Source organism: Podarcis raffonei, chromosome 13 (assembly GCF_027172205.1).
Source record: "Podarcis raffonei isolate rPodRaf1 chromosome 13, rPodRaf1.pri, whole genome shotgun sequence".
In the NCBI taxonomy this organism is placed as follows: Eukaryota; Metazoa; Chordata; class Lepidosauria; order Squamata; family Lacertidae; genus Podarcis; species Podarcis raffonei.
The window spans coordinates 26,986,789-27,011,459 of record NC_070614.1 but is presented as its reverse complement, the minus strand read 5'-3'; the positions used below and the strand labels follow the sequence as shown (position 1 = coordinate 27,011,459).

The window sequence follows — 24,671 nt, the reverse complement described above, 5'->3', positions numbered from 1 at the left end:
TTGGATAGAACCATAGAGTTGGAAGCCAACTATCATCTAGTCCAACCCTCTTAAGGGAGTTCATAGATGGCAAATTTCCAACCCCCTCCTTCCCACTCTGCCCCGCAAAATCTCTCAAGAATCTTATTTATAACTCATGTTATTCTGTTTTCCATAATTATATTCAGGGATGGTTTTTTCTCCCAGCTGTAACTCAGTTCTGGCACCCCTCAGGTGGGCGCCATTGCCATTATAAGAGAACAATGGAGGCATTCATGGTGAATTCCGGCAACTCTTTTTCTAGAAAAACAGCACTGATTATATTGTTTTAAAAAACCATTTATTGGAATCTTCAAGCCTTAACACCATGGCGAAAAGCATGCTTTGCATTAAGGAAGTCCTGGGTTGCCTTCCAGTATCTCTAGGGCTGGGGAACTCAGAGGACCACAGTTAGACAGGGTAGAGAAGACAATGAGCCCGAAGGACTTGTTACATTTGTTGTTCTAGTGTCCCTTTTGTTGTCATTGATTTTTCTCAATTTTTTTAATCTCCAGAAGTCCAAGATTCAGGTTCATTCACCGTTGTGGACCACGTAGATGGAAAAGTGGAGGGAAATATTGGTGGGCGGATTGAAGAGACAAGAGTAGAAGCAGTGGCGGCTGTTAGTATGTCTCATTCAAGGTCTGTGAACGTGAGAAAGATATATGTCCACCCCCAACTCCTCGATTCTGCAACAAGAGATGGGTAAGGCTGGAAGAAAACAGTTTTGGATATTGACCTCATATGGAACTAAACATCGCCCATTACACTTTCTAAGAGGCCACCTCCTTCCCTACAGACCCTCCCATACCTTAAGATCAATGGAGGGGGCCTTTTTGGTTGTTTCACTTGCTTCAGAAGTGTGTGAGGGGGGAGGCAGAGGACATTATTTGTGGCAGCCTCTAAGCTGTGGAATTCCCTCCCCACAGAGGTGTGTCCAGTGCTAGATTTATGTATAAGCTAAACAAGCTATAGCTTAGGGCCCTTCTCTCTTGGGGGCCCCAAAATTTTTAACAAAAAAACCTGGATGTACAATTCCAAAATATAAGATAAAAAACAAATAAAATAAAACCTACAAACAGCAACAGTGTTTTGTGTTGTGTAGGCTCCCATGATGTAAGTAATGGGCACCGCCTGCTAGCCTGCTCCCTAAAATATCACTGGTTTGCTCATTTCTATATACAGTCATACCTCGGGTTACAGAAGCTTCAGGTTGCGTTTTTTCAGGTTACAGACCGCCGAAACCCGGAAGTACCGAGGTACCACTGTATACCACCCACTCACATAAAATACCAAGCTACTGAGATGCTGGGTAAAAGTGACATGGTCACACTCCTGTGGCACATTTCAGCAGGGCAATCAAGGCTGATTTAGTCCCAAAACCATGCTTGGACTCAGAGGAAATGGGTCCAGAGGATCAGGAACTCTTCAGTGGAAGAGAATCCAAATGTTACATGATTGTACCTTGTGAAAAAATCCTGTACAGTATTGACTGGAGTTTAGAACGACGATATAGATTGCAGAAGATGCACTGCATGTAGTTTGTATATGCATTGCTATTTTATGCACTTTGCTCTATTGGATAATGGATGCATATTTTCTTCTTCTTCAGGAAAATCAACTTGCAACATGAGTTCATTAAACAATCAAAGATGATTCGAAGGGACCTGTTTGTGATCAATGAGGCAGTGGAGACCGTGGAAGAGACAGAGTTCAGGGAATCCAGCAATGCTGAAGGCAACATCTTTTACGACACCTGCATCAATCTGAAACTGAAGGTCAGGTTCGAGTTGCGGCCTTTCATGAAATAAGGGGTGGGGGACGGACACACACATCCTTGCAGTCAAATTTTGTTCCATGTGGTTGATCCAAATTCTCCTTTCATGTTCTAGGGTGGCAGAGGCAGTAAGAAAGCAATCATCATTCCCAAATCCTGCATTCTGGCATTCAGAGCCAAGCAACTGTTATTTGGAGAGAGAGATGCATGTAAGATACTTTTTGTTTGAGACCTAGACCACTGTGACTTAGCTGCCTTGCTGAGATGGAACTTGTGGCGAAGAAGGGATGCTCAAGCAAAGCCTCTGCCACCTTCTCCCTTGCCCAACAGCAACACAGCAGCCCTGCAGTGCTGCCTGTGGGTATTATTCTCCAGTAGCTGCTGACACCATCCTCCCAGTTACTCCTGCAGCCCAAAATGGGAGAGGACCTGGGATGCACCAAAGCATACTTTTTAAAAGGCTCTGAGTCAGGGCACCCAGCACTCCTCAGTTCAATCCACACAGATTAGTCTTGATGCTGGTTTTCAACACAGTGTCCAGTTCTATCTCAATACTGGCATAAATCAGAAATGATTTCAGTGAGGCCTATAAATGGGCCCTGAAGTGAAGGACATGAGACAGGAGTTGATCATGCAGGTGAGCTATGCATAAGCAAGATGCCAGCTAGCTCTACAGAGGCTCTTTTTATTAGCACAATATGCAAAACCTGTCAGATACATTTTGGACTGTGCCCTTTACACATCTTCCAATCTCGCGATCGTGGGGTGGTACAAAGTTATTTTGGCACCTGTTTCCACCGCGTCACTTTCACCTTGAAAAGTGTTTAAACGAAGGAGACAAAGGCCACAGATAGGGCACGGCAGACTACTAAGACAGCAAAAGGTTAGAGGGCATGGCGTTCAGACAGCTGTGGCTTGTCTGTGGGCGGAAGTGTGCTTCACACCCAGCAGTCATTCCTTCAGGGCCCAAAATGGCTTGGCTCTTCAGAAAAGTTAACTTGTAGAACGAAGGTTTCTCATCTCCCCCATAGCCCTTTTGCACCATCTCACATTATTTCAGAGAGCCCGTTTGTGGGGCACAGAGGTGGTGCGAATGGGAAACTTTCCTTCTGTGAACTTCCTTTGTTTAGCCATCTTAGGACCCACTGTCTACTTTCCTTCCCAAATTTATACATCACTGGTAAGAAAGAAATTTTCACACATTTGAATATTAAAACAAAATGCCATTATTATTCATACACTTTATGTAAACTAGTACCTTTTTGCTCTTTCTCCCAGATATTTCACACTATCCATCCAAGGGAAGAGGAAGTTTTGGTAAGCACATTTTAGGAGTTCCATTTTTATTTTTTTACAGACATTGGACAGAGTGATAGAGATGGCTTGAGAGTGTCATTGCTGTATTCACATCACATACATTTTTCTCTGGCCTAATGTGACGTCTGAGAAGGGGGGGGGGGAATCCTGTATCTTCATTTGATTCAACTTGAAGCAGGGAATAGTTGACTGTTGTAGCAGGAGGTCTTATGAAGCAATGACAACAACACCATGGGTAACAGGAGCTGAATCGTGCCAACTTTGGCTCTTTGAAAACTGTCTCTATCCTAAATTAAAATATGTTCTTAACAGATATACTTGATGGCAGAGAAATCCAGCATCTAATAGAGATGTGGGGTGATTGCAGTTATGTACATTGGTATGAAATCTTTATTTTCCTGAAATGTAAAGGAACTGAGAGGGAAGGATCAATGATCTCTATATGTACTTTCTCATTTCTCCGGATAGAATAAAATGTGTTCTTGTCCCGTACGGACTGCAGTGCGGTCCTAAGCATATTTATTTAGATGGGCCACTGATTTAAATGGAGCTTACTGGCCTGTAAGTGTGCATAGGAGGACAGTCTTTCTGGATTTTATTCTGCGGAAAATTGGTTTGAAGTATATTTCTACCACTTCTAAAGTTGGAAAGCTTCTCAAAGCGGCCCATAAAATAAAAGCATGAAAAAGTAACACAGGCGTGCACACATTAACTAACTATGGTTGACATAGTATTCAAAATAATAAAAATATCAGAAACGGTTAAAATTTTAATTATAAATATTTGTCAAACATTCTCTTAGAGCAGGCATGGCCAAACTTGGCCCTCCAGCTGTTTGGGGACTACAATTCCCATCATCCCTGACCACTGGTCCTGTTAGCTAGGGATGATGTGAGTTGTAGTCCCAAAACAGCTGGAGGGCCAAGTTTGGAACAAAGATGTGCAACTTACAGACCTTGGGGCCCAAACTTACAAGCCCCAGCAAAGGATCAAGTTTGTACCTTGGAGGTGCTATATATGACTTCCACTGACTTTGGCTGGTGAGCACAGCCCTTTCAGAGGAAGCCCAATCTCTGTTATCCATGTCAGATTGGCATCTAAGACAGACTCTGTACTAGATGTGTTGGACTACACACCTAACTGAAAGTAAGCCTCATTGAACTTCAATAGGATTTTATTTTCAGTAAGTGAATATAGCATATGATTGCACTGTAAACTTGCTTATCGTAACACTGTTTCATGAATTACCACTGTAATTATTTTACATATAATTTTAAAAAAGTATTTTACATTGAAGGTTTAATGTAAATAAGCACTTATTAAAAATTTGCATAGATCCGAAGATCACAGGGTGGTTCACAAAATAAGGAACACAAATTACATAAAAAGACAAAAAGCAAACCAATAAACCCCCTCCCACAGTTAAAAGGGCAAAGAATGTTTATAATCAGCCAAAGGCCTGATTACAGAGGAGTGTTTTATCCCTGGGGAGAGCATTCCACAAATGGTGTTGTCAGAGTCTGTTGTTGTTGTTGTTTTGCATTTCTTTCCCCATTGACCCTACATTTCTCCCCCACCTGCCTACATCCATCTGCCCTCTTATGATGTTGCTGGATTACAACTCACACCATCTCTGACTATTGGCCAGGCTAGATGGGGTTGGAATCCAACAACATTTGGAGAGTCACAGGTGAACACTCCTTGTTTAAGGTGCCTCGAGACTCTGTTGCGTTACCTAATGCAACTTTTAAAAACTTCCAAAATAGACCATGAAAAGTAGTTGGGAGCTTCCATTTGTTCACCAGGCAGCAGTTAGATTATTGATGGGAAACTCAGAGGTGTGCTCATACTGTGTCAATACATTAAAATTGCACTGATTCCCTCTTTGTTTCCAGATGAAACTGTTCAACTACACGCAAGTAGACAATGCGATTCAATTCAGAGAAAATGTAAGTAGATTTCAGAATGGTAGGTTGGAATTAAATGTGGGTCCTGAGGTGGGAAATCTGAAAACTACTGTTTCGGCTAACTTTTTAATTGATTACCTTTTTACATTGCAATGCCTCAGTAAAGATGTTTTTGATGATTCTGAAGGAAGACAATAGATCTTGTGCCGTGTGGGATTTAAAAAACCAATGCCACTAATATTTAGGCAAAATAAAACATTTATTGTTTTTATCAAACTTATTTTATCAAACTGAAATATTATCCTGACCTTCAGATATAGAAAATGTTATACGTTCCTGGACACCAAAATCAAATACTTGGCAGATGGCATCAAGCATATTTATCTCTTGCCCTGGGCAAAAATGTGGAGGGGGAATGTTAACATTTCCAGAGTACCAGCATCAAAGCTGCATGTACCATAAGAGGCAGGCACTCCAAGGCTTCTCTAGATGACCTATGAGGTTTATGAGTTTGATGCAGCCTTCATCCTAGCACCCTCTAGCTATTCTTGACTACAACTCCCATCAGTCCCAGCCAGCAAAACTGATTGGGGGTTGCAGTCCAGAATAAATGTTAAACGGCATAATTGAACAATAATTTGCTTTAATTGAAGTTTTTTGGTGGGCCCCAAACATTTTCGTAGGCTGTTGGGAGTTTTGTGGGTCCTAGGCACTGTTGGAGATTCATTCCCATGTCTGCAGTCATGGGATTGTTGTCTATCACATGACGGTGTATGTTTTCATTCCACAGTGTGGGAAGTGACAGAGACAGGATGTTTTGTGTTACTTTCTTCCGTGAAGTGGGACTATTGTCCTTTGTTCTTTCTCCTTGCTGTCTGATGAGAAAGAGGCAGGAGCTAAGTCAGGATGCTCCAAGTGTATTCTATGTAAATAAACGTAGATTAGCCAAATGCTGAGCTACTGAGTTCTGTTATGCAAACTCTGATTACTCTGCGGATCCCTGAGTGTGTTAATGCATTAGTCGCTGTGATGTTCGGGCAGATGAAAGCTTTTGAAGCTCCTGAATGATCAACCAGGAGGAAAAGAACATGCCAATCGGGCATGTGTCTCTGCCAGGATTCTACACGAGAGTAGGACGCTCCTAACAGGCACTGCATAGATACAGATAATCCAGCCCTTCAAGAGGCTAGTTCTAGTTTTGATCGGAGCAGTAACACTGAGGGAATTAGAGTTTCTTATTTCTAACCCTACCACAACCTCCAGCATTGCTAGTAGTCCTACAGGGACAAAAGGTATCTTACAGGTATTCTGAGGTTCTTTTCAGTAACATGGAGTAGTATCAAATTTGTGAACCCTATGTTTTGTCCCATCCCCTAATCTCTAATTCTGTCCATACTGCCAGTGATCTCAGGAATCATCATAGAACACAAGAGTAAAGACATACAGCAGGAAGTTAAGACACAATTTGTAATATTCTCTTCATTATCTGCGATGCTGCGTGGCAAATTTCTAACTGGCTTTCTGGTGATAATGAGAGAGAATGACTTGTTGCAGGAACTGGAGCTCCAGGTAAAGTTTTTTTTAACAAAATTTATTTTACTTTAGGATTTAATTTATATATCACTCTTAAATTAACATATTGCAGAGTGGTTCAGAAATAATAATGTTTTATTATTTTATTGTTTTTAGCCGCCCTGAGCCCGGCTTCGACTGGGGAGGGTGGGATATAAATAAAATTTTTTATTATTATTATTATTATTATTATTATTATTATTATTATTATTATACACACAAAGAAATACTAGTACAAACAAAATCATTACTTTTAAAATCTTCAGATTTGTTCTGTAAACAAAACAAAACTAAAGTAGTGAAGTGAGGTGTTAAATGAAATGTTCAACAGATTAAATGTTCCAGACCCGAATTAGAGACTCAAAGGCCCAGGTTTTTTTTTTGGGGGGGGGGGGGAAATGTAGCAACAGACAGACATGGCCTCTTAACAATCAGGGGTTTGTATGACCAGTTATAAATAGGAAATACATCTGAACCACTTAGGGAGAAGTAGGACAAAAAAATAAAACCAGTGGCTGTGTTGAACATTAGGAAAAGGTTTTTCGGGGTGTGGGCGAGGGGTTTGCAACTGAAAAGATGATTTATCATACAGTTTCCAGTTGCTGGTTGAGTCCTTCCTTAGGATCTGGCAGTTCTCTTATCTCCTGCTTTCAATGGGGTGTGCATGAACTTGACTGCCCTCCTTTAACCTTGCCCTATTGACACAATGGGCCCCTCTCATTACAATCTTCTACACACACACACAAAATATGATATATATATATATATAATATAATATATAATAAATTAGAGGTACAAAAATTACCTACTGTAGTTACCCGATGTCAAAACTTTACTTATTAGCAACAGTCCAGTCTATCATTAGGCCCTCAGCTCCCCCACTGCAATACTCCCTGCCCAAAAGAGTCATGCTTTTTCCTAATGTTTCTAGGCTTTGTGGATTGTGCCACATCTAAATAAAAATGACCAAATGGTCCAGAGTCTTGATGTTCACAGCCATTTACAAATAAAGTGATACCTATCACCTACCAAGCCCTACTTTCGCATATGTGCTACGCATAGCCAAATCTCAGGTCATATGTTAATATACCCACCATTTGGCATTAACATCTTTTGCTGTAACCTAAACTCTCAGATGGAAGAGGCTCTTGAAGGCACCGGTCAATTCAAGCTGAAGGCTGGCAAGCCAGAGCTGCGAGACTTGGTGGAGAATTTACAAGATTCCAGTGGGGCCGTTTTCACTGACCTTGTTGAGGCAGTCCTCTACTTCCTTTATGCTCTAGATGGTAAGCATTATCCCTCTCAAAATATCAGAATCAAGTATTTGACTTGAATGGAGAACATTTCAGCCCAGGAGCAGCTGAAGGTAAGGATGGAAGGACAGATCATCCTTAAGACAGACGCCAGAACTAAAGCTGGTTGAAAGCTCATACCTGCCCCCCAAAATTTGAGATGTGGTGGTATTTGCTTATCATTTTCTAGTTGGGATGCTCAAGGAATTCAGCCTTTGCAAGCTCCAACCTGATGAATGTGCAGCCTGGACCTTAGCTATCCATAAGCTTTTACACTTTTTCTTACAGTTTTCTGATTATAACAGAAAACATTGGTTCAATGATTTGCAAATATTCTTTTCCATGTATTGTCACAACTACATAAGACAACTAAATGGGTTACTTTTATAAATTCAGAGTGTTTGGGCTAGGCAGAGGCATCCTACAGGTAGGATTAAGGATTATCAGTGGGCAGTGCTCAAACTGTAGGACTCCCACTCATCTCAAACAGCCCTGCAATCTTCAGGACAGATGCTGGAGATGCCAGACTGTGACAACAGTTATCTTCCATATGTATATTGATCCTGCACAGCTCCTTTGCCAGATGTGGACATAATCCTCCCCCCCAAAAATGAGCTCTTAGATTCTCTGATCCCTAAACAGAGCACTTTGAGAATATTTAAGGGAGATAGCCGTAGAGGAAGACAAGTAATTATTTTGAGAACAGTGAGGCAACTTACAGCTGCTAACTGAAAATCCTCGAAATCTTTGCCAGGTCTCTGCTTTGGCCTTGCATTTCACAGAATGGAACCCCTTCCTGAAACTGACAATATTCCTCACTTTTCCAGAATTGACAGAGGAGCAGCTGATACTCCTGGCAGAATCTGTGGAGAAGAAGATTGTGAACAGTCAGCTTTCACTGGTAAGGGAGAATTCCAGTTACTGCTTAAGGCAGAGAGAGAGACCACTAGAAGATACTTTTCCTGGAAATGGGCGAGGTTAAAGATAGGCAGAATGTTACTACTACACATTCACAAGTATAAGGTTTGTGCGCATCCTTGGCTGATCCATCAGATCAGCACACATAACTCTTCCATATGGCTGTGAGTAAGTATTGTGGCAACAAGTCAAGCTTAGGAATTATTGTTTTAAAGGCAGCAACCCTTTGTGTGCTTACTGAGGAATAAGTCCCACTGAATTTGGAGGTGTGTGCTTTCTAATAAAAATGAACAACATAATACTTACTGTACAGTATAAACTCAAAATAGGAATTCTACAGTGATCCATGCTGCACCTTTCGTTAATGTAATGAATTGAATGGGCATAGCAAAACTGGAATTCAGTGTTAAACAAGTGTAAAGTGATTAACATTGGTGCCCAAAAACTAACCTCACATAAACGCTAATAAGGTCTGAATTGGCCAGGAAATCAACCTTCAGGTTGTAGTGGATAGATCAATGAAGATTTTAACTCATGGTGCAGCTGCTGTCAAAAAGGTGAATTCTGTGTTAATGAGCAATAGCAAAGGGATCAAAAATAAAACTGCCTGTATCATAATGCCATTACACAAATCTATGGTGCAACTACACATGGGAATATTGTGTACAATTCTGGTCACTGTAGAAGCTGAAAAGGTTTCAGAAAAGGGCATCAAACTGATCAAGGGGCTGGAGCAATTCCACAGGGAGAAAAAGGTTACAACATATGGGGGTTTTTAGTTTATAAAAAATGCAAGTAAGAGGGGAACATGATAGAAGTGTATAAAAGTATGGCTGGCTTGGGGAGAAAGTGGATGAGACATACATACACACACAACTCTCATAATACTAGACCCTGGGAGTCATCTGATGAAGCTAAATATTGGGAAATTTAAGACAGACAAAAGAACTATACTACAGAATTTGCCATCCACAGGTATAGCAATGGCCATGAACTTAGATGGCTTTAAAATGGAATTAGGCAAATTCATGAAGGGTAAGACTACCAAGGCTACTAGCCATGATGGCTATGCACTAGCCTCCAATGTCAGAGGCAATATGCCTCTTATTATCAGCTCCTGGGAATTACAAGTGGGCAGCTTGTTATCTGTAGGCTTCCTTATAAGCATCCGGTTCACAACTGTGAGGACAGAATGCTGGACTTTGGCCTGATTCAGCAAGACTCTTATATCCTCATTATGTCTCTTGCTTTTCAACACTGATACCATTCATCAAGCAATGGTATTACACATCAGCAAGTTCTGATTTTGCCTTTTTCTTGTTTGCAAAGGTCGGAAGCATCCTAGATAATGACTTCAGCAGAAGAGAAAAAGTGTTTACCATAGAAGCCAAGCTCTTAAGCAAAGAGGAACTGACTATAACTGAAGCAATCATAAAAATGAGTGGAGTCGCGGTGCAAAAAAGTGGATCCAGTCTTGTTGGGACTGGAAGTCCTGCTGCTTTCTCTGCTCTCTGTGCACTATATGCAGCTCTGTATGCACTCAATACCCTGTCTACTTAGGTATCTATATGTTCAGAAGTCAGTCTCACTAAAGTCAATGGAGCTTACTCCCAGGAAAGTGAGTACAGGGTTGCCGTGTTAGTCTTTTATCCTCTTTGCATTCTGACCCTCTAGAATCCCACAGTATCCACTTTGTTTACGTCTTTAAGTCTAATGCTTGTTCATGGATAGAGGCCATTGCTTTAATTCAGTGCCTCTGCTGACTCCCTACTATCTAACATGTATAACTATGGATCAGTTCAGATTTAATGAGGAGCCATGGTTTCCTTCCGTAAGAATGAGCTGAAGATTGCCCCTTCCACCTTCATTTGTGCCTGCAAGAAGACTGAAGATTTCTGATATTCTAACCATCTTCACTCAGAGCCATAGAACAGCCTATTGGAATGTGAGTAGTATTTCTACATGTGCCTTGATTATCTTCAAAAAATCTATGTATGAGAGTTTTGTGGAGTTTTGTTAATACTATCCAGAAAGAGAGAAAATGAACAGATGACCTAACTCTTGCAGAAGTTGTGTGTAGTGGCTGCTGGATCCAGATTTTAAGTCAAAACACATACTGTATTAAAGATCTCTTTTCTTCTAATGTTGGTGTTTTATTAATCAGCAACAGTTAAGTGGGAGAATCGGGTCTCATCCAAAGCTATTTACAAATCTTACTTGCTACTTTTTCCTCCATAAGTAATTGCTACATTATAGTCACAAAAGTGAAGGAGCCATAACATCGTTTTGTTACAAACTTACAAAATAAAACATGGTCTTTTGATATAGTGTCTCAGATTATTACGTTACATGTTTTTGTTTTGCTGTAAATCGCCCTGAGATTCTCAGGTGAAGGGCAGTATAATAAACAAAGTTAATTTTCAAAGCAGCATACACATAAAATCCAATTTTTTTTGCAAATGGCACAGGTACGCCATATTTCACTTTCATCCAGAATTTTCAGTGCAACCTTAACTCTGGCATAGCAAAAATTATGCTACAGGTTCTCGGCAGCAAGATCAATCCTGTTTAGCACCTGCAGGTATTTTTATCTTTATTCATACAGAATCAGAAGTGTGGCCTGAAGCTGGAACTTTCTCAACAGATGGCTATCCAGTCTCTGCCTGAAGACTAGACAGCCAACCACCCCTCTAGGTCCAATTGCCAAACTGCTTCAAACATCAATACGTTTACTCAATTTTTAATCCACACTTCAGTTCTGTGGGTGGAACTTGATATCCGTGATAGGGAGCTACTACCACAAAAAATGGCAGCCCTGATTTAAGTTCTGTCTCAGCTCATTGTAATGCTACTGATCTTCTATCCACCTATTTCCCTGGTTTTGCCAATCTTAGCCAATGAGGTGAAGCACAGACAGGAACGAACCTGGGATTGGCTTAAGCAACCTTGCCCTTCATCAGTGGCAGATGCCCAGCAGACATCTGAAGAGTGGTACTTAAAAGGTGTCATCCATCTGGTGGCTGTTTGTGGTACAGCTCTAATGAACATAGGTCCTTTCTTTTGGGATTATGTGAGAAGTGTAGCAGCAAATACAGAAGAGTAAAGCAATAAATAACATGTCAAGGAGGTGAGAATGCTCTTTGAAGACTAAAGGTATATGCTTGGGAGAAATTACAATCTGAAACTCAAAAAACAGGAATGGGTGGGAGAGGTTTAGATGGGTTCTTCTAATAATTTTCAAATGAATAACAAAATGGAAGTTAAGGAACCTGAAAATGTTGAAAATCTGGCATGAGAATTACATTAGTGAAAGGATCCTGACAACATTTAAGTTAAAAATCAGAATCTTAAATTTGTAGCAGTGAAATAAGAGTTGATAAAATAATTTATTTTTGTTGTACTGTGACTGTATTAATAATTTCCTTGAGCACCCTCTAGTGTTGGTACAATGGAAATGTATTCACCTATCATTGCATGCTTAGATGTCAAACCTTCTATGATGGACCAGGCAGATAATGTGACTGGTCCTATTTGATCAGCATTAGTTCATGTCTGTGGCTCAAATCAAGATGCTGGTCTTTACCTTTAAATCCTCGAACAGCTTGGGACCTGGGTGGCTTAATGATTTCCTGCTCCTCTATGTGTCCTTCCATACAAATAACATATTCCTGCTGCTGATAGTTTTTAATGTTGTTTATTGGGGTGGTTATTTTAGATAGGAAGGGTTTTTGTATAATGCAGGGGTGGGTTATTGATGTACTTATGCAACTTTAATAAATACTAATAGACTACAGAGGACAGTATTACAATAACTTTACAAACTGTAGAGGGGTGTAGAACAAAGTTGACAGGTGGAGGTTACAGAAAAGACTGGGGACAGATGAGCATGTTTGGTTCATCATGAAGAAAGCACATGATGGCAGGAGAAAGGGAGCAATTGTGTATTTACAATAAAATAGACTGGCTCTGTTTTAAATGAATTCTGTCCATATACCTACTTACTTCATTGGTTTCCTATTTTGACTAAGCAGCAAAAGACAGAATGTTTACAGCCAGCAGTTTAAGAGACGAGCTATTACATCTGGTTAGCTGTAAGAGTTCACACAGTACAGTGGTACCTTGGGTTAAGAACTTAATTCGTTCTGGAGGTCCGTTCTTAACCTGAAACTGTTCTTAACCTGAAGCACCACTTTAGCTAATGGGGCCTCCCGCTGCCGCTGTCACACGATTTCTGTTCTCATCCTGAAGCAAAGTTCTTAACCCGAGGTAATATTTCTGGGTTAGCGGAGTCTGTAACCTGAAGCGTATGTAACCCGAGGTACCACTGTATTTCAAAAGCATCCTTCTCCCGAGTTGGATACTATACTTGGCCCTGCTTCAGCACTGATCTTAGCCTGCTGAGGGAGAAATGTAGTCCCCAACCCAAAGACCAGGGAAAGGAAAAGAAGAGAAGGTCACTGACTGGCCCAGCTGCAAATGCAAGGCAGTGAAGTTTGCTGGCAGATTCCAGAGTTTAATGCGGCCACCTTTGCTCTCTGTGCTTTCTGATGCAGGGAGGATCCTCAACTCCTCCCGGAATAAACAGTTCTTTTTTTTATTTAAAAAAACAACAACCATGCACGATTACTTATGCAGCACGACACTCAGCACCCTTTTGTAAAACGATATTTTTTTTAAAAGATGTAGAATGATTTAAAAAAAAGAAAGATTTAAAATGATGCAATGTGAGGTGAGAGTAAGTATGCATAGGATTTAAACGTTAATGAATCCATTGTTTTGGGGCTTGTTATTATTTGCCCCACAAAGGGCGGCGGGTTTCCACATTCTTTCTGTCTCACACACTGCAAGGTTTTTTTAGCGGAGACAATTAGAAAAAGATCTATTATTTGATTATTGATGTAAACCCCCAAAACGTAATTTCTATAGTTAAGTTTTTACCTCTATCTTCAGTACATTTTATTTATTTTTTATTGCCATGGCTAGTGGCTGATGCAAATAAAGATTCTTCTGGTTCTTATTTCCACACACCCGTTAGGAATATTGTAAACCGCCCTGGAATCTTTTGATAAAGGGCGGTATATAAATTAAATCAGTAATTTAAAAATGTATTACTGTTTCAGTTCGAAGGTCCTTCCCACCGCCCCTCCCACTTGCTTGCCTGGCTGCGGGCCTGCCCCCTCCTTCCCTCCACCCGCTTTCAGGCACTTCCCTCTCGGCAGGGGAAAGGAAAAAGAAAAAAAGGAAGAGGCGCAACCCGGAAGCCGAGGCGCGGCGTCGCAGCCCGCCGTTCTCTCTCTATGGTTCCCTACCATGGAGACGCGGGGTGAGGGGTGGGGACAGGGAGCCAGGAATCAATCCATTCGTCCGCGTCCGTCGGTTCGGCAATCGGCTCGTCGAGCCTGCTCGGCTTTTCCCGTCGTCCTCCGCGATAGTTGCTCAGTCACGGCCGTAGCCGGTGTGTGTGTGTGGAAGGTGAAGCCATGAAGCAGGAAGGCGGCTCTCGGCGCCGCGCCGGGTCGGAGAAGGCCAAGCCGCCGCCCGCGGAGCCCCCTCAGCCTCCCCCGCCGCTCGCCGACGTTGAGATGCACGAGGAGGCGGCCCCGGCCGAGCCCGCCTCGGGGGAGAAGTCACAGCGCGAGCTCGACGCCGTCACGCTCGAAGGTGAGGTGGGGGGGAGGGGGAGGCAGGAGACGGGGCGCGCGGGGAGGGGCGTGGCTAGAACGCCTCGCGGCGGCGGCGGCAGCGACCCCCACCTTGTGGGTTCGATGAGGGCGTGGCCAGCGGAGTGCCGAGCGGCTATTGGCCGGCCGCGTTGTGTACCTGGAGAAAGGTGGAGAGGTATCCATCCACCGCCCGGCTGGAGGGGCGGGGCTAAGCTGCAGCAACGCCCACCTAAAATAGCCGGGTGTCCCGTAGAAGGGGAGACGTGGAATATACAGCGCGGTGCAAGGGTTGGGGGGGGCGTGGGGGGATTTAGGCAGAAATAACAAGCAGCATTCCCGTGTACAAACACCTTGGCCACCTGTGTAGCTTAGGGTGGGCAGCGTGTCAGCAGGTGTTTAAAAATGTGTGTAAATGCGCAGAAGATCCTGCAATCCTAATATCACCATACCGGGATTTTGGGCAAGGTAGTGGTTTTTATATAGCCCAGGTTCTACATCATGTTTACTTCGGAAGCTTTCACCCGTCTGCTTCCTGCTCTGCAATTTGCATCCAAGTAAACATGTACAGTCATCAATTGTGTACTTCTTGGATGAAGAGATTGAACACACACAAAGTTCATTGCCATCAACAACAGGTGATGTGCTGCTCCAGTTTCCATCTTCCGGTTATGTTGGGTTAGCAGAAATGGACCCTGTAATATAACACTGTAACACTGGAATTCCTTCTCCAAAAAGACTTGCCTGTGCTCATCCTTGCATACTAATTTACATGTGTTTATTGAAAGTTCATTGCAGAGAGGCTTTGTTTGCTGCTTTTAATTTTCTGTCATTGTATGTGTATGACTGGGCTTACTCTGTTTTAGATCTTCTGTTGTTTGGTTGTTAGGAATCTCCCTGACAACACATTGAAAATAAAAAAGCCGTTGTTAACATTTGAATTCATTTTCTATAAACAGCTTCATTTGCATAACTATTTGGGTGGCATATTGTGATCTGTATGTGTATATTAAGATGGTTGTATTGCTTGTTGCACTGTGAATGTGAGCTGACAATTTTCTGTTTGCTTTTTCCCTTTTTTGTTTGTGTTTTTATGTTTTGTTTTTCTTTAATAAATGTGCAATAAAAATCATTTAGGTTACAGCAAAGTGTGGAGAGAGTAGGCTGGTGAGTGGACCTGCCTGCTGGAAGAAAGTGAGCATGACTGAACCACTCAGCAGCGTTTTTATAATCTAGATATTGATTTCATGCCAGTGACATATTGACTAAGGCTGCAGTCCTGTACATAGTAACCTGAGAGAAAGTCTGATTGAACTCTTTGGAGCTTTCTTCTGAACAGACATGTATAGGATTGCACTCTGACCTCTGTAGCACAAAGATGGACTAGTTTCTATATTGTTGCGGCCATCCAAAATGTGTTAAGTTTTAAAAGCAAGATTTCATACTTGGGAACACTCCAACACTACATACACTCAAATGGATACTGTAAATATACCTACAATTTTAAAAGATGGAGGAGAGTGGTTTTGCAGATGAAGAGAGGCAGAAGTGGGTCAGAACTGAGAAAGCGGGACAATCAGATGACCACAGGGGTGCATCCTGGGCATCCAGAGCAGTTCACTGCAGAGGAGCCTCTGCTTTAAGATCAAAAGTACAGTTGCATCTTCCACCAGCCCACTCCTTGCTGCAGGAGCTATGGGTTATTGTGGCAAGTCTTCATTGGATGTACAAAGTGGGCACAAAATTGCTTGCAGCGCCATTCATGAGAGCCAGTGTGGATTGGAATCCAGTTTACACATAAATGGTAGGAAAGTGATACACTGTTTCTCTATCTGCCCTGTGAGTACAACAGGGATTAGCTAAAGTTATCCCAAATGAGGGATATTACTCATTTGACTTCAAGAAGTGCTCTTGAATGCACAGCCTTAAGAATGGTTTTACCATGGTAATCCAGTGGGTCTCTAAAGCACAGTTTTTCTCTGACATACTACTTCTACCAAATGACATGTTTACTTCTCTGTAACTCCCAAAGTGGCCATAACTACTTTGGGAATCTGAGTTAACTTGCTGTTTAGAGGCACTGAGACCCTGGTTTTAGAGTCCGTAGGTTGCCTGATACAACTCTAGATGTGTTCTTGGGTTTTGTGGTTTCAGCTCTGTTTTGTTTTGAGGTTTTTGGTCAAATGTTCAGTTGCTCTAACTGTTGGTAGGAATTGACCACCACACCATATAGCTTAGCCTATTCATCTAACAGTGCTGTTTGTTGACCATTGCAGACATTAAGGAACATGTGAAGCAGCTGGAGAAAGCCGTTTCTGGGAAGGAGCCACGCTACGTCCTGCGTGCCCTGAGAGCATTGCCCTCCACTTCCCGACGCCTCAACCCCAATGTGCTCCAGAAAGCTATCAATGGCTTTTTCACATCTAACAGTGCTGTGCGGGACTTCCTCATTGGCTTCCTGGAGGAGGCAAGTCAAAAAGGTTCACAGGAGGTTTGGGTACTCTTAACAATAAAGCGAGATGAGCGCCGCAACCCCAGAGTCGTCCGCGACTGGACCTGATGGTCAGGGATCCCTTTACCTTTTTTACTAAGACTTGGTGCATGTTTTGGAGAACTCCAACTTTGGCATCCTTCAAATGATTCTTTGGGGCCCAATTCAACATTGCTCTGTGGAGCGCTAGCATCATTTTGGTTTGCTGCTCAGTGTTGCCTGTGACTAATTTCAAGATTTACTAGCCATTCAGTTGCAATAAGTGGGCACCATCTGGTCTCCTTAGGCATTAATATGTAGCATTCTGTGAGAATCAGAAGGTGGAGTGGGATGGCACCTTCTCACTGCTCTGATCACCTCTCTCTTTCTCTCTGTGTCACACTTTATAGCTAATGGACACGGAAGCTGATCTACAGTTCCGGCCCCGCACAGGAAAGGCAGCCTCTACTCCTCTTCTGCCAGAGGTAGAAGCATATCTCCAGCTGCTCCTGGTCATCTATCTGATGAATAGCAAGCGCTACCAAGAGGTAATGAACCCTCTCTTGTGTGCCTCGTTTCCCAGTGGAAAGCAAAGAACTGCCAGTGTTTGGATACGGATCTAGAGGGGGGGCAGAGAAATAAGCGAGCAAAATTAGACACTATCCTTCAACACTTTCCTCTCAACCCAAACCCAGCTAGACACTTTAAAAAGCTGTAGGTTGAAACACAAAATCTTAACTTAGAACACCAAGTCTTGGTATAAACTTGAGTGAACTCTGTTTGGAGATGAGCAAGGGCTCTGCTAGGCCAATTCTGACCCAGTAATTTATGGCAGCCTGCTTCGCTTCCACCAAGAATATCCATGAGGGGCATAAGGGGTGCTTCTTGCAGACCTTGTTTCAAAACTTATGTTTTTAAACAAGCACATGTTGGCATGGAGCCCTAAGTGTCACTGTGAGGAACTCATCTATGCAGCCTTGCAAGCCCACCACATGAATTCTCTCTCCATCCAGGCCCAGAAAGTTTCAGACGATCTGATGCAAAAAATAAGTCCTCAGAACCGCCGAGCCCTTGATTTGGTGGTGGCCAAGTGTTACTACTACCACGCTCGCATCTATGAGTTCTTGAACAAGCTGGATGTGGTGAGGAGGTAAGCTTTTGATGTTGCAATTTTCTGACCTCCTTCTTTCCTCCTCCATAATATTCTTACCCCAAGCATTCTTCTGACACAGCATCTCTCTATTCATTCTTTCAAAGCTTCCTTCATGCCCGCTTAAGAACAGCGACACTTCGCCATGATGCAGATGGCCAGGCTACCCTCCTGAATCTGCTGCTGAGGAACTACCTTCACTACGACCTCTATGACCAGGCAGAAAAGCTGGTTTCCAAATCGGTGTTCCCTGAGCAGGCAAACAACAATGAGTGGGCCAGGTACCTCTACTACACAGGTGAGAGTCGGCACTTCACCACTTTTTGAGATCCTGGGTGGCCTGGGGTCAAATATGGAGCTCAAAATAGGCACCTGTGTAACTGGTATTATATCATCATATCTCTCCCCACCCTACCCCAAACACAAAAACTGAAATAGCCAATCCCTTGAAAAGCTTAGGCATGCTAGCCTCTCCCATAATTTATTTTGTTCTGCTGGCAAGAGGAAGACACAGGTTTTCTGTGCAGAACATGAAATCCCCATTGTCCCTCTGACTTCTGAGATTCTTCAACAGTTACACAAGTGTTTTCAAGTTTGTTTCTTTAGCTGTAGCTGCTAGAAACTTGCTTTGGGCAGGTGAGGGAGCTAAGGTTATGATGATGCCAATTTCAAAACCAGGTAACACATTTGACACTTGTCTGTTGTTGGCACTGACATCCAGGTTCATATGCGAACCCGTCTTTTAATCTCAGGGTTGTGGGTTTGAGCCATACATTGGACAAATGATTCCTGCATCCCAGGGGTTGTACTGGATGACCCTCGTGGTCCCTTCCACCTCTACAAATCTATGATGCTAAGGTTGGTTGGATTAAGATTCTGACAACGGAGAAAAAACTTTAACATGTTCATTTTACCAGCTGCTTAAGGCTTCAGGGCAGAGCAGAGCAATTTCTTCCTGCCCACTGTGCTTTGTGTTACAGTGTTTTTCTACAAAAGCTATTTATTCACTTATTTTCACACATACGGCTTTTCTTCCAAATGGGGAACTTGAAGCAAATTGCAGTTTTAAAAGCATAATGTGGTGAAACAAATACTGAAAATTCAGCCTTAAATACATGTGCAGGGGCTCCTGGCACATGCATTGCCCAGAGACAGGAAGCTGTTACCTGCACTTCTGCAGGAGGCGCGTAGAGGCAGCTTAGTCACTCATGAGCTGGGTTTTATATTTGCTGCACTCCAGGGAATGCAGCTGAGAACCTTCATCTCTCCATCGGCTGTCTAAGGCATAGTATACTTGCAAAGGGGTGGAAGTAACGAAGTGAGGGACATTAAAAATGAAAATGAGAAAACAGATCACTATTTTCATCTGCTATTGTTACGCTGCTCAGTATTCAGTGAGACTCAAGGTGGAGAGGGTAACAAAACTTTGATTCACCCGGGACAACAAAGAACTTTGGGCCAGACTTGGCTAGGGTAGCCCAGATTTGCCAGTACATGAACTGAGTGCCGTTTTTGCAAAGCGAAAGTTCCCTGCTGGCTACAAACCACATGGAGAATAAAGATGGGCAGGATCGGCATAGGTGGCACAGTGCCCAAGAGTGACTGTAGCAAATAAGCCTTTCTTAAGGAACCTCCCATTCCGTTCCCCACTCCACAGATTCATGTGCAATGCAAAATCAACCATGGAGGGAGGTGTTCTCTGGAGGCAGCTTTATCTTGTTATATCTCTGGCAAGCCGTTCTAGTGCTGATCTCCTATCCTTTTCCAGGACGCATCAAGGCCATCCAGTTGGAATATTCTGAAGCTCGGAGAACCATGACAAACGCCCTGCGGAAAGCGCCACAACACACAGCTGTTGGCTTCAAACAGACGGTGAGTGGAGACTAGCACCTCCAGGTGGTGCTGTGGAGTAGCAATGAAAAGGGAGTGCGTCTGCTCCTTGTACACAGAGCTCTCCGCAGTCCCGAGTCTTGCTTTGTGGTTGAGACAGCAGGACAAAACTGTATCTCTTGCATCTGTGCCCCTAGGTCCATAAGCTGCTGATAGTGGTGGAGCTGCTATTAGGCGAGATCCCAGATAGACTGCAGTTTCGGCAGCCGTCTCTGAAGAGATCTCTCATGCCGTACTTTCTCTTGACGCAGGGTAAGTGGTGCAGCTGGTGAAGACGTAGCTGCCCATCGGTACTGCAGCACTGGAATCCCAACAAAAAAACCTAGAATGTGGAATAAACACTCTTTAGTAACAATGCAATTCTCTCCCCCCTCCATTTTAAGTGATTTCAGCATCTCTCTAGTTTACTAGACAGTCCATTTGAATATTTATTTCTTGCATTTATATTCCACCTTTTATCCAAGGAGCTCAAGGGGGGGTGTACATGGTTCTCCCCCTCCTCATTTAATTCCCACATCAACCCTGTCATGCTCTTACAATCAGTAACCTCTTTGATTTGAAAGGTGTTGCACTAAATGTTCTTGTTGTCTTTTGCACATAAGGTGTGCATAATACAGTGCAATTTTTTAGCAGAGGGAGGCCCTTGTGGGCACAGAGCAATGGCCCACTTCCCATCCTTCAAGCACCACCAGCCATGCAAAACTGGTGGGGACAGTGTGCGCACGGCATTGCCCACCCACAAGCACTTAAAAAGTCATGGTGATGGTTTGTTTGAGTTTGCAATACATAGCCCTTGTACTTTGTACTCAGTTTTGTGGTGAAGCCCTTGGACACATTGCACACTAATCCAAGGCCTCAGCAAGGGGATAAATTTACTGGAGCGCAGGAGAGGGAGTTAGAATTCCTAGGCTGCAGTTACTTACACATGTACATGCACACACCACATGTATGTGTGTGCATGCAAACCATACATATGTACACCATGTTTCGCCTTTATCGTCTCTTGAATCTCTCTTTCCTTGCAGCTGTTCGGACTGGGAACCTGGCCAAGTTCAACCAAGTCCTTGATCAGTTTAGTGATAAGTTCCAGGCCGATGGGACGTACACCCTCATCATCCGGCTGAGACACAATGTGATTAAGACAGGTGAGCGACCACCAAATCCTCGAGTCATGATATGATATCACATCTCATGACAACATGGGGGATTGGGTTTGGAATGGTGTTTGAAATCCCAACTTGGCCGCACATCCACAAACATGGGAAGCTGCCTTCTTCTGAGTCAGACCGCTGGTCCAGCTAGCTCTGTATTGTCTACACTTAACTGGCAGCAGCTCTGCAGGATTTTGGGCAGCGTTCTCTCCCCGCCCCATCTGGAGACTCTTGAGCTTTGAATCTAGGACCTTATTCCTGCAAAAGCATGTGCTCTGTCACTGAGCTTGATCTGTCTTCACTATAAACTTTTGTGTTGCTGGTGAATGTATCGCCTTCCTTTGGGGTGTGCGGGTGGCAGGCAGGTCCCTGCTCCTGCAGAACCTGGCCCTTGAGCCAGGGGAAAAAGATGGCAGATACCTGGTGGATGCCCCTTAAGTGTGTTCACCCCATTTGCACTTTTTAAAGGTTGCCTTTCTGTCTCTTGTGTAGGTGTCCGCATGATCAGCCTTTCGTACTCGCGCATCTCCTTGGCTGACATCGCCCAGAAGTTGCAGCTGGACAGCCCAGAGGATGCTGAATTCATTGTTGCCAAGGTGAGTGCCTGCGGCGTTACCTTGGTTACTGAGTTGAATAGGAATCCCTACTTACCCTCTCACTTGGTGAGGCTGTTAAAGCTCTGACCACCTCTGGGTCCTGAAACAAATGCCATGATGTATCTGCCAAGGATTAGGGGTTCATCCTTCAGTATCTCACAAGATACTGAAAAATACCAGGGGTTGGGCCACCATAATCCAGATAACTCTAAGCTCTGATTTCCCGGCATAGAATATACAAGCTCTAAATGTGTGCGCAGGAAATATGGAGGGACCTTTTGGCAATACAGACTGTGTCAGATAAAGGCTCACACCCATTTCTCCTCATTCTGCCCTGTTTACCATTAGCCCTCTTATGTCTCTGTCCACAGTCTACACAATGAGCAACTGGGTGAGGCAGTTCGATACCAGCCTCACTAGCAGACTATTAATTCCCTCAAAGTTCCAAAGGATTCAGAGGTTATTGTTGTGTGTTTTGTTTCTTAGTCAGCCCTGTTCATGTGAACTAATAAAATAGGAAGCAGTTGTGAGTGTGTGGTGGTGAATGCTTTTCCCCAGAAAGACCCACCATAACCCAGCTGGAATGTGAGGGTATGGCCTTTTGGAAGACTTGCTTGTCTCTCAATGCTGGATTAAAATCTTAGTCTAGAATCATAGAAGTGTAGAGTTGGAAGGGACCCTGCTGAGGGTCATCTAGTCCAACCCCCTGCAATGCAGGAATCTCACCTAAATCATCCATGACAGGTGGCTATCCAACCTCTGCTTAAAGGCCTTCAAGGAAGGAAAGTCCACCCCTTCTCACGGGAGTCTGTTCCACTGTCAAACAGCTTCTTACCACCAGAAAGTTCTTTAGCCGGAATCTCCTTTCCTGTAACTTGAATCCATTGGTTCAGGTTGTAGCCTCTGGAGCAGGAGAAAATAGACTCATAGAATAGAAGAGTTGTCTTGGCTCTTGTGGATGTTGTCACTGAAAGGCAACTGACAATGTGCTGCCTTTTCCCCAGGCCATTCGGGATGGCGTGATTGAAGCCAGCATCAACCATGAGAAGGGCTACGTCCAGTCCAAGGAGATGACTGACATCTACTCCACACGGGAGCCCCAGCTGGCCTTCCACCAGCGTATCTCCTTCTGCCTCGACATTCACAATATGTCTGTCAAGGTAATGGAGCAAGTGTGCCGCAGTTATCTTACAGCGGGCATTCCTGGGCCTGCCTGCATTTGCACTGGATAAAACAGTGGGACTTCAGTCCTGCTGTTGGAACTCTTGCAGCGTGGTCCTAAGCATGTTTACTCAGAAACAAGCCTGTTGTTTGCATTGTTTGTACTTCTGCCATTGAAAGTCCCTATGGCAAAGTTTCTTGCTGTGAGGCCTGCATCCCAGTTCATAATTGCCTGCCTTTTCTTATTCCCTACCGCTGTTTCTAGGCTATGAGGTTCCCACCGAAGTCTTATAACAAGGACCTGGAGTCTGCAGAGGTGAGGATTTCTAAGCCATGTGTATATTGCACTAAAGGGTTTAAAATTCTGTGCCAAGAAAGCTGGATTCTATGACCTATATAAACTATGTAAATCAAGCACATTTGCACCATTTAATCCATCGTGTTTGCTCTTCTGTGCGATTTATTATAGTTTCGCTAGACAGAGAAGGGGCAAGGATACTGAAGCCCTGCTGAAATACTTCAGCAGCTTTCTGTGATTGCCGCAGATACCGCCCGCTTGCTTTCAAATATATTTTCATAATCAAAGGCTAGATTTTTTAAAAAATGAAAGTTGTTATTGATAGGAGTTAACACATCTTATAGGTATTTGAAGTTTTTCTTGCAGCAGATTCAGGCACACTTGCCTCCTTCCTTTCTTGGGTTTACATTTCCTTGGTTTTGTAAATACTTTGGGTTTGTCCTTGCTTGTACAAAATCTGAAACATTAGTTCTGTATGCTGATTTACTTGTTTAGGACCCCTTTTAAACAAACCAAATGCGCAGAGAGGCATGTCTCTGGGGGGTGGGGTGAGGCAGACTAGCCTCTGTGACCCCACAGCCTCCCTTGTTCCATTGTGGGTGGGCTTTCAACATTTTGATGCTCTAAGTAACTATAAAGTGTCGGGCAAGCCACAGGAAGAGTGCTTCTTGTTGTTTCAGTGTGGCCAAAATAGTAGCCAGCAACATAAAAGTGTGCATCTTTTATGACCTCGTTCATTCAGAGTAAATATCCCCAGAAGCATAGTTCTCATTCAGTTTAAAGATATAGTTCTGCTATAATACATATTTACCCATAGGAACTTTAAAGAAGAGCAATGTGACATGTTCTCTAGAAAATAATCTGTGCTCTTGTTGGTGAGGTAGTATGAGATGCCGTCTTTTAGCTCTCCTTTTAGGGAAGTGCTTTTTCATCTCAACCTGCAGAGCTCCCCGTTCACACGGTTCCCTTTTGCTTTGCAGGAGCGCCGGGAGCGGGAGCAGCAGGATCTAGAATTCGCCAAGGAAATGGCAGAGGACGACGACGACGGTTTTCCTTGATGCTCTGGGGGATGGCTGCATATATATTTTTTCGTTTTTTTGTTTCTTGCCCAATACAAACCATTGTCTACTGGCTGAAACCCAGAACTTGCCTTTCTTTCTATATTCTGCATGTTTGGGGGTGGTGCAGAGGGGGGAAAACCAAAACCCTCTTGCTGCTTGTGGTGGAGGAAGCAGCACCCCGGATTAAAGGGGTGGGCCTCCCTCTAAACTAAAGGCCACTTTGTGGTTTTCAGTCATGGATGTACCCGCAAGGGCCTAAATGAATTCACAGTTGTCCTTACCGGTTTTTAGGTGGACGAATGGGGGTGGGGGAGACGAATCTGGTGGCACTGTGAAACACCTCTTCAGCTCTAGCTGGGCAGAGCAACTGCAGTTGGAGATTTTTGTCAAACTTTGTTTAGGGCTTTTAAATAAAAGTTTGGGGGAAATGGAA

General features: G+C 43.4%; 2 protein-coding genes and 1 long non-coding RNA gene across 3 annotated transcripts in view; 2 read left to right on the top strand and 1 right to left on the bottom strand.

Annotated features, from left to right (window-relative positions):
* The window catches only part of GSDMA (gasdermin A), an 18,762-nt gene extending 7,638 nt beyond the window's left edge, over window positions 1-11,124 (top strand). The window contains exons 4-12 of the mRNA XM_053360850.1: window positions 534-723; window positions 1,631-1,796; window positions 1,911-2,004; window positions 3,074-3,112; window positions 5,008-5,061; window positions 6,422-6,588; window positions 7,727-7,877; window positions 8,711-8,784; window positions 10,131-11,124. Of these exons, the coding sequence (XP_053216825.1) occupies window positions 534-723; window positions 1,631-1,796; window positions 1,911-2,004; window positions 3,074-3,112; window positions 5,008-5,061; window positions 6,422-6,588; window positions 7,727-7,877; window positions 8,711-8,784; window positions 10,131-10,361 (1,166 nt within the window). The 3' untranslated portion in view covers window positions 10,362-11,124. The remainder of the gene's footprint in view (window positions 1-533; window positions 724-1,630; window positions 1,797-1,910; window positions 2,005-3,073; window positions 3,113-5,007; window positions 5,062-6,421; window positions 6,589-7,726; window positions 7,878-8,710; window positions 8,785-10,130) is intronic.
* On the bottom strand, window positions 7,393-14,191 carry LOC128399418 (uncharacterized). The gene is made up of 2 exons (XR_008327225.1): window positions 14,111-14,191; window positions 7,393-8,746 (listed from the first exon to the last, which is right to left on the bottom strand). It is a non-coding gene; the product is annotated as an uncharacterized LOC128399418 (long non-coding RNA).
* PSMD3 (proteasome 26S subunit, non-ATPase 3) lies at window positions 14,184-24,671 on the top strand. The gene is made up of 12 exons (XM_053360849.1): window positions 14,184-14,462; window positions 16,738-16,928; window positions 17,342-17,479; window positions 17,945-18,081; window positions 18,189-18,379; window positions 19,850-19,953; window positions 20,109-20,223; window positions 20,997-21,116; window positions 21,615-21,718; window positions 22,723-22,878; window positions 23,145-23,195; window positions 24,158-24,671. Exons 1-12 carry the CDS (start codon window positions 14,282-14,284, stop codon window positions 24,233-24,235), a joined length of 1,566 nt encoding a protein of 521 aa, XP_053216824.1. The 5' UTR covers window positions 14,184-14,281; the 3' UTR covers window positions 24,236-24,671.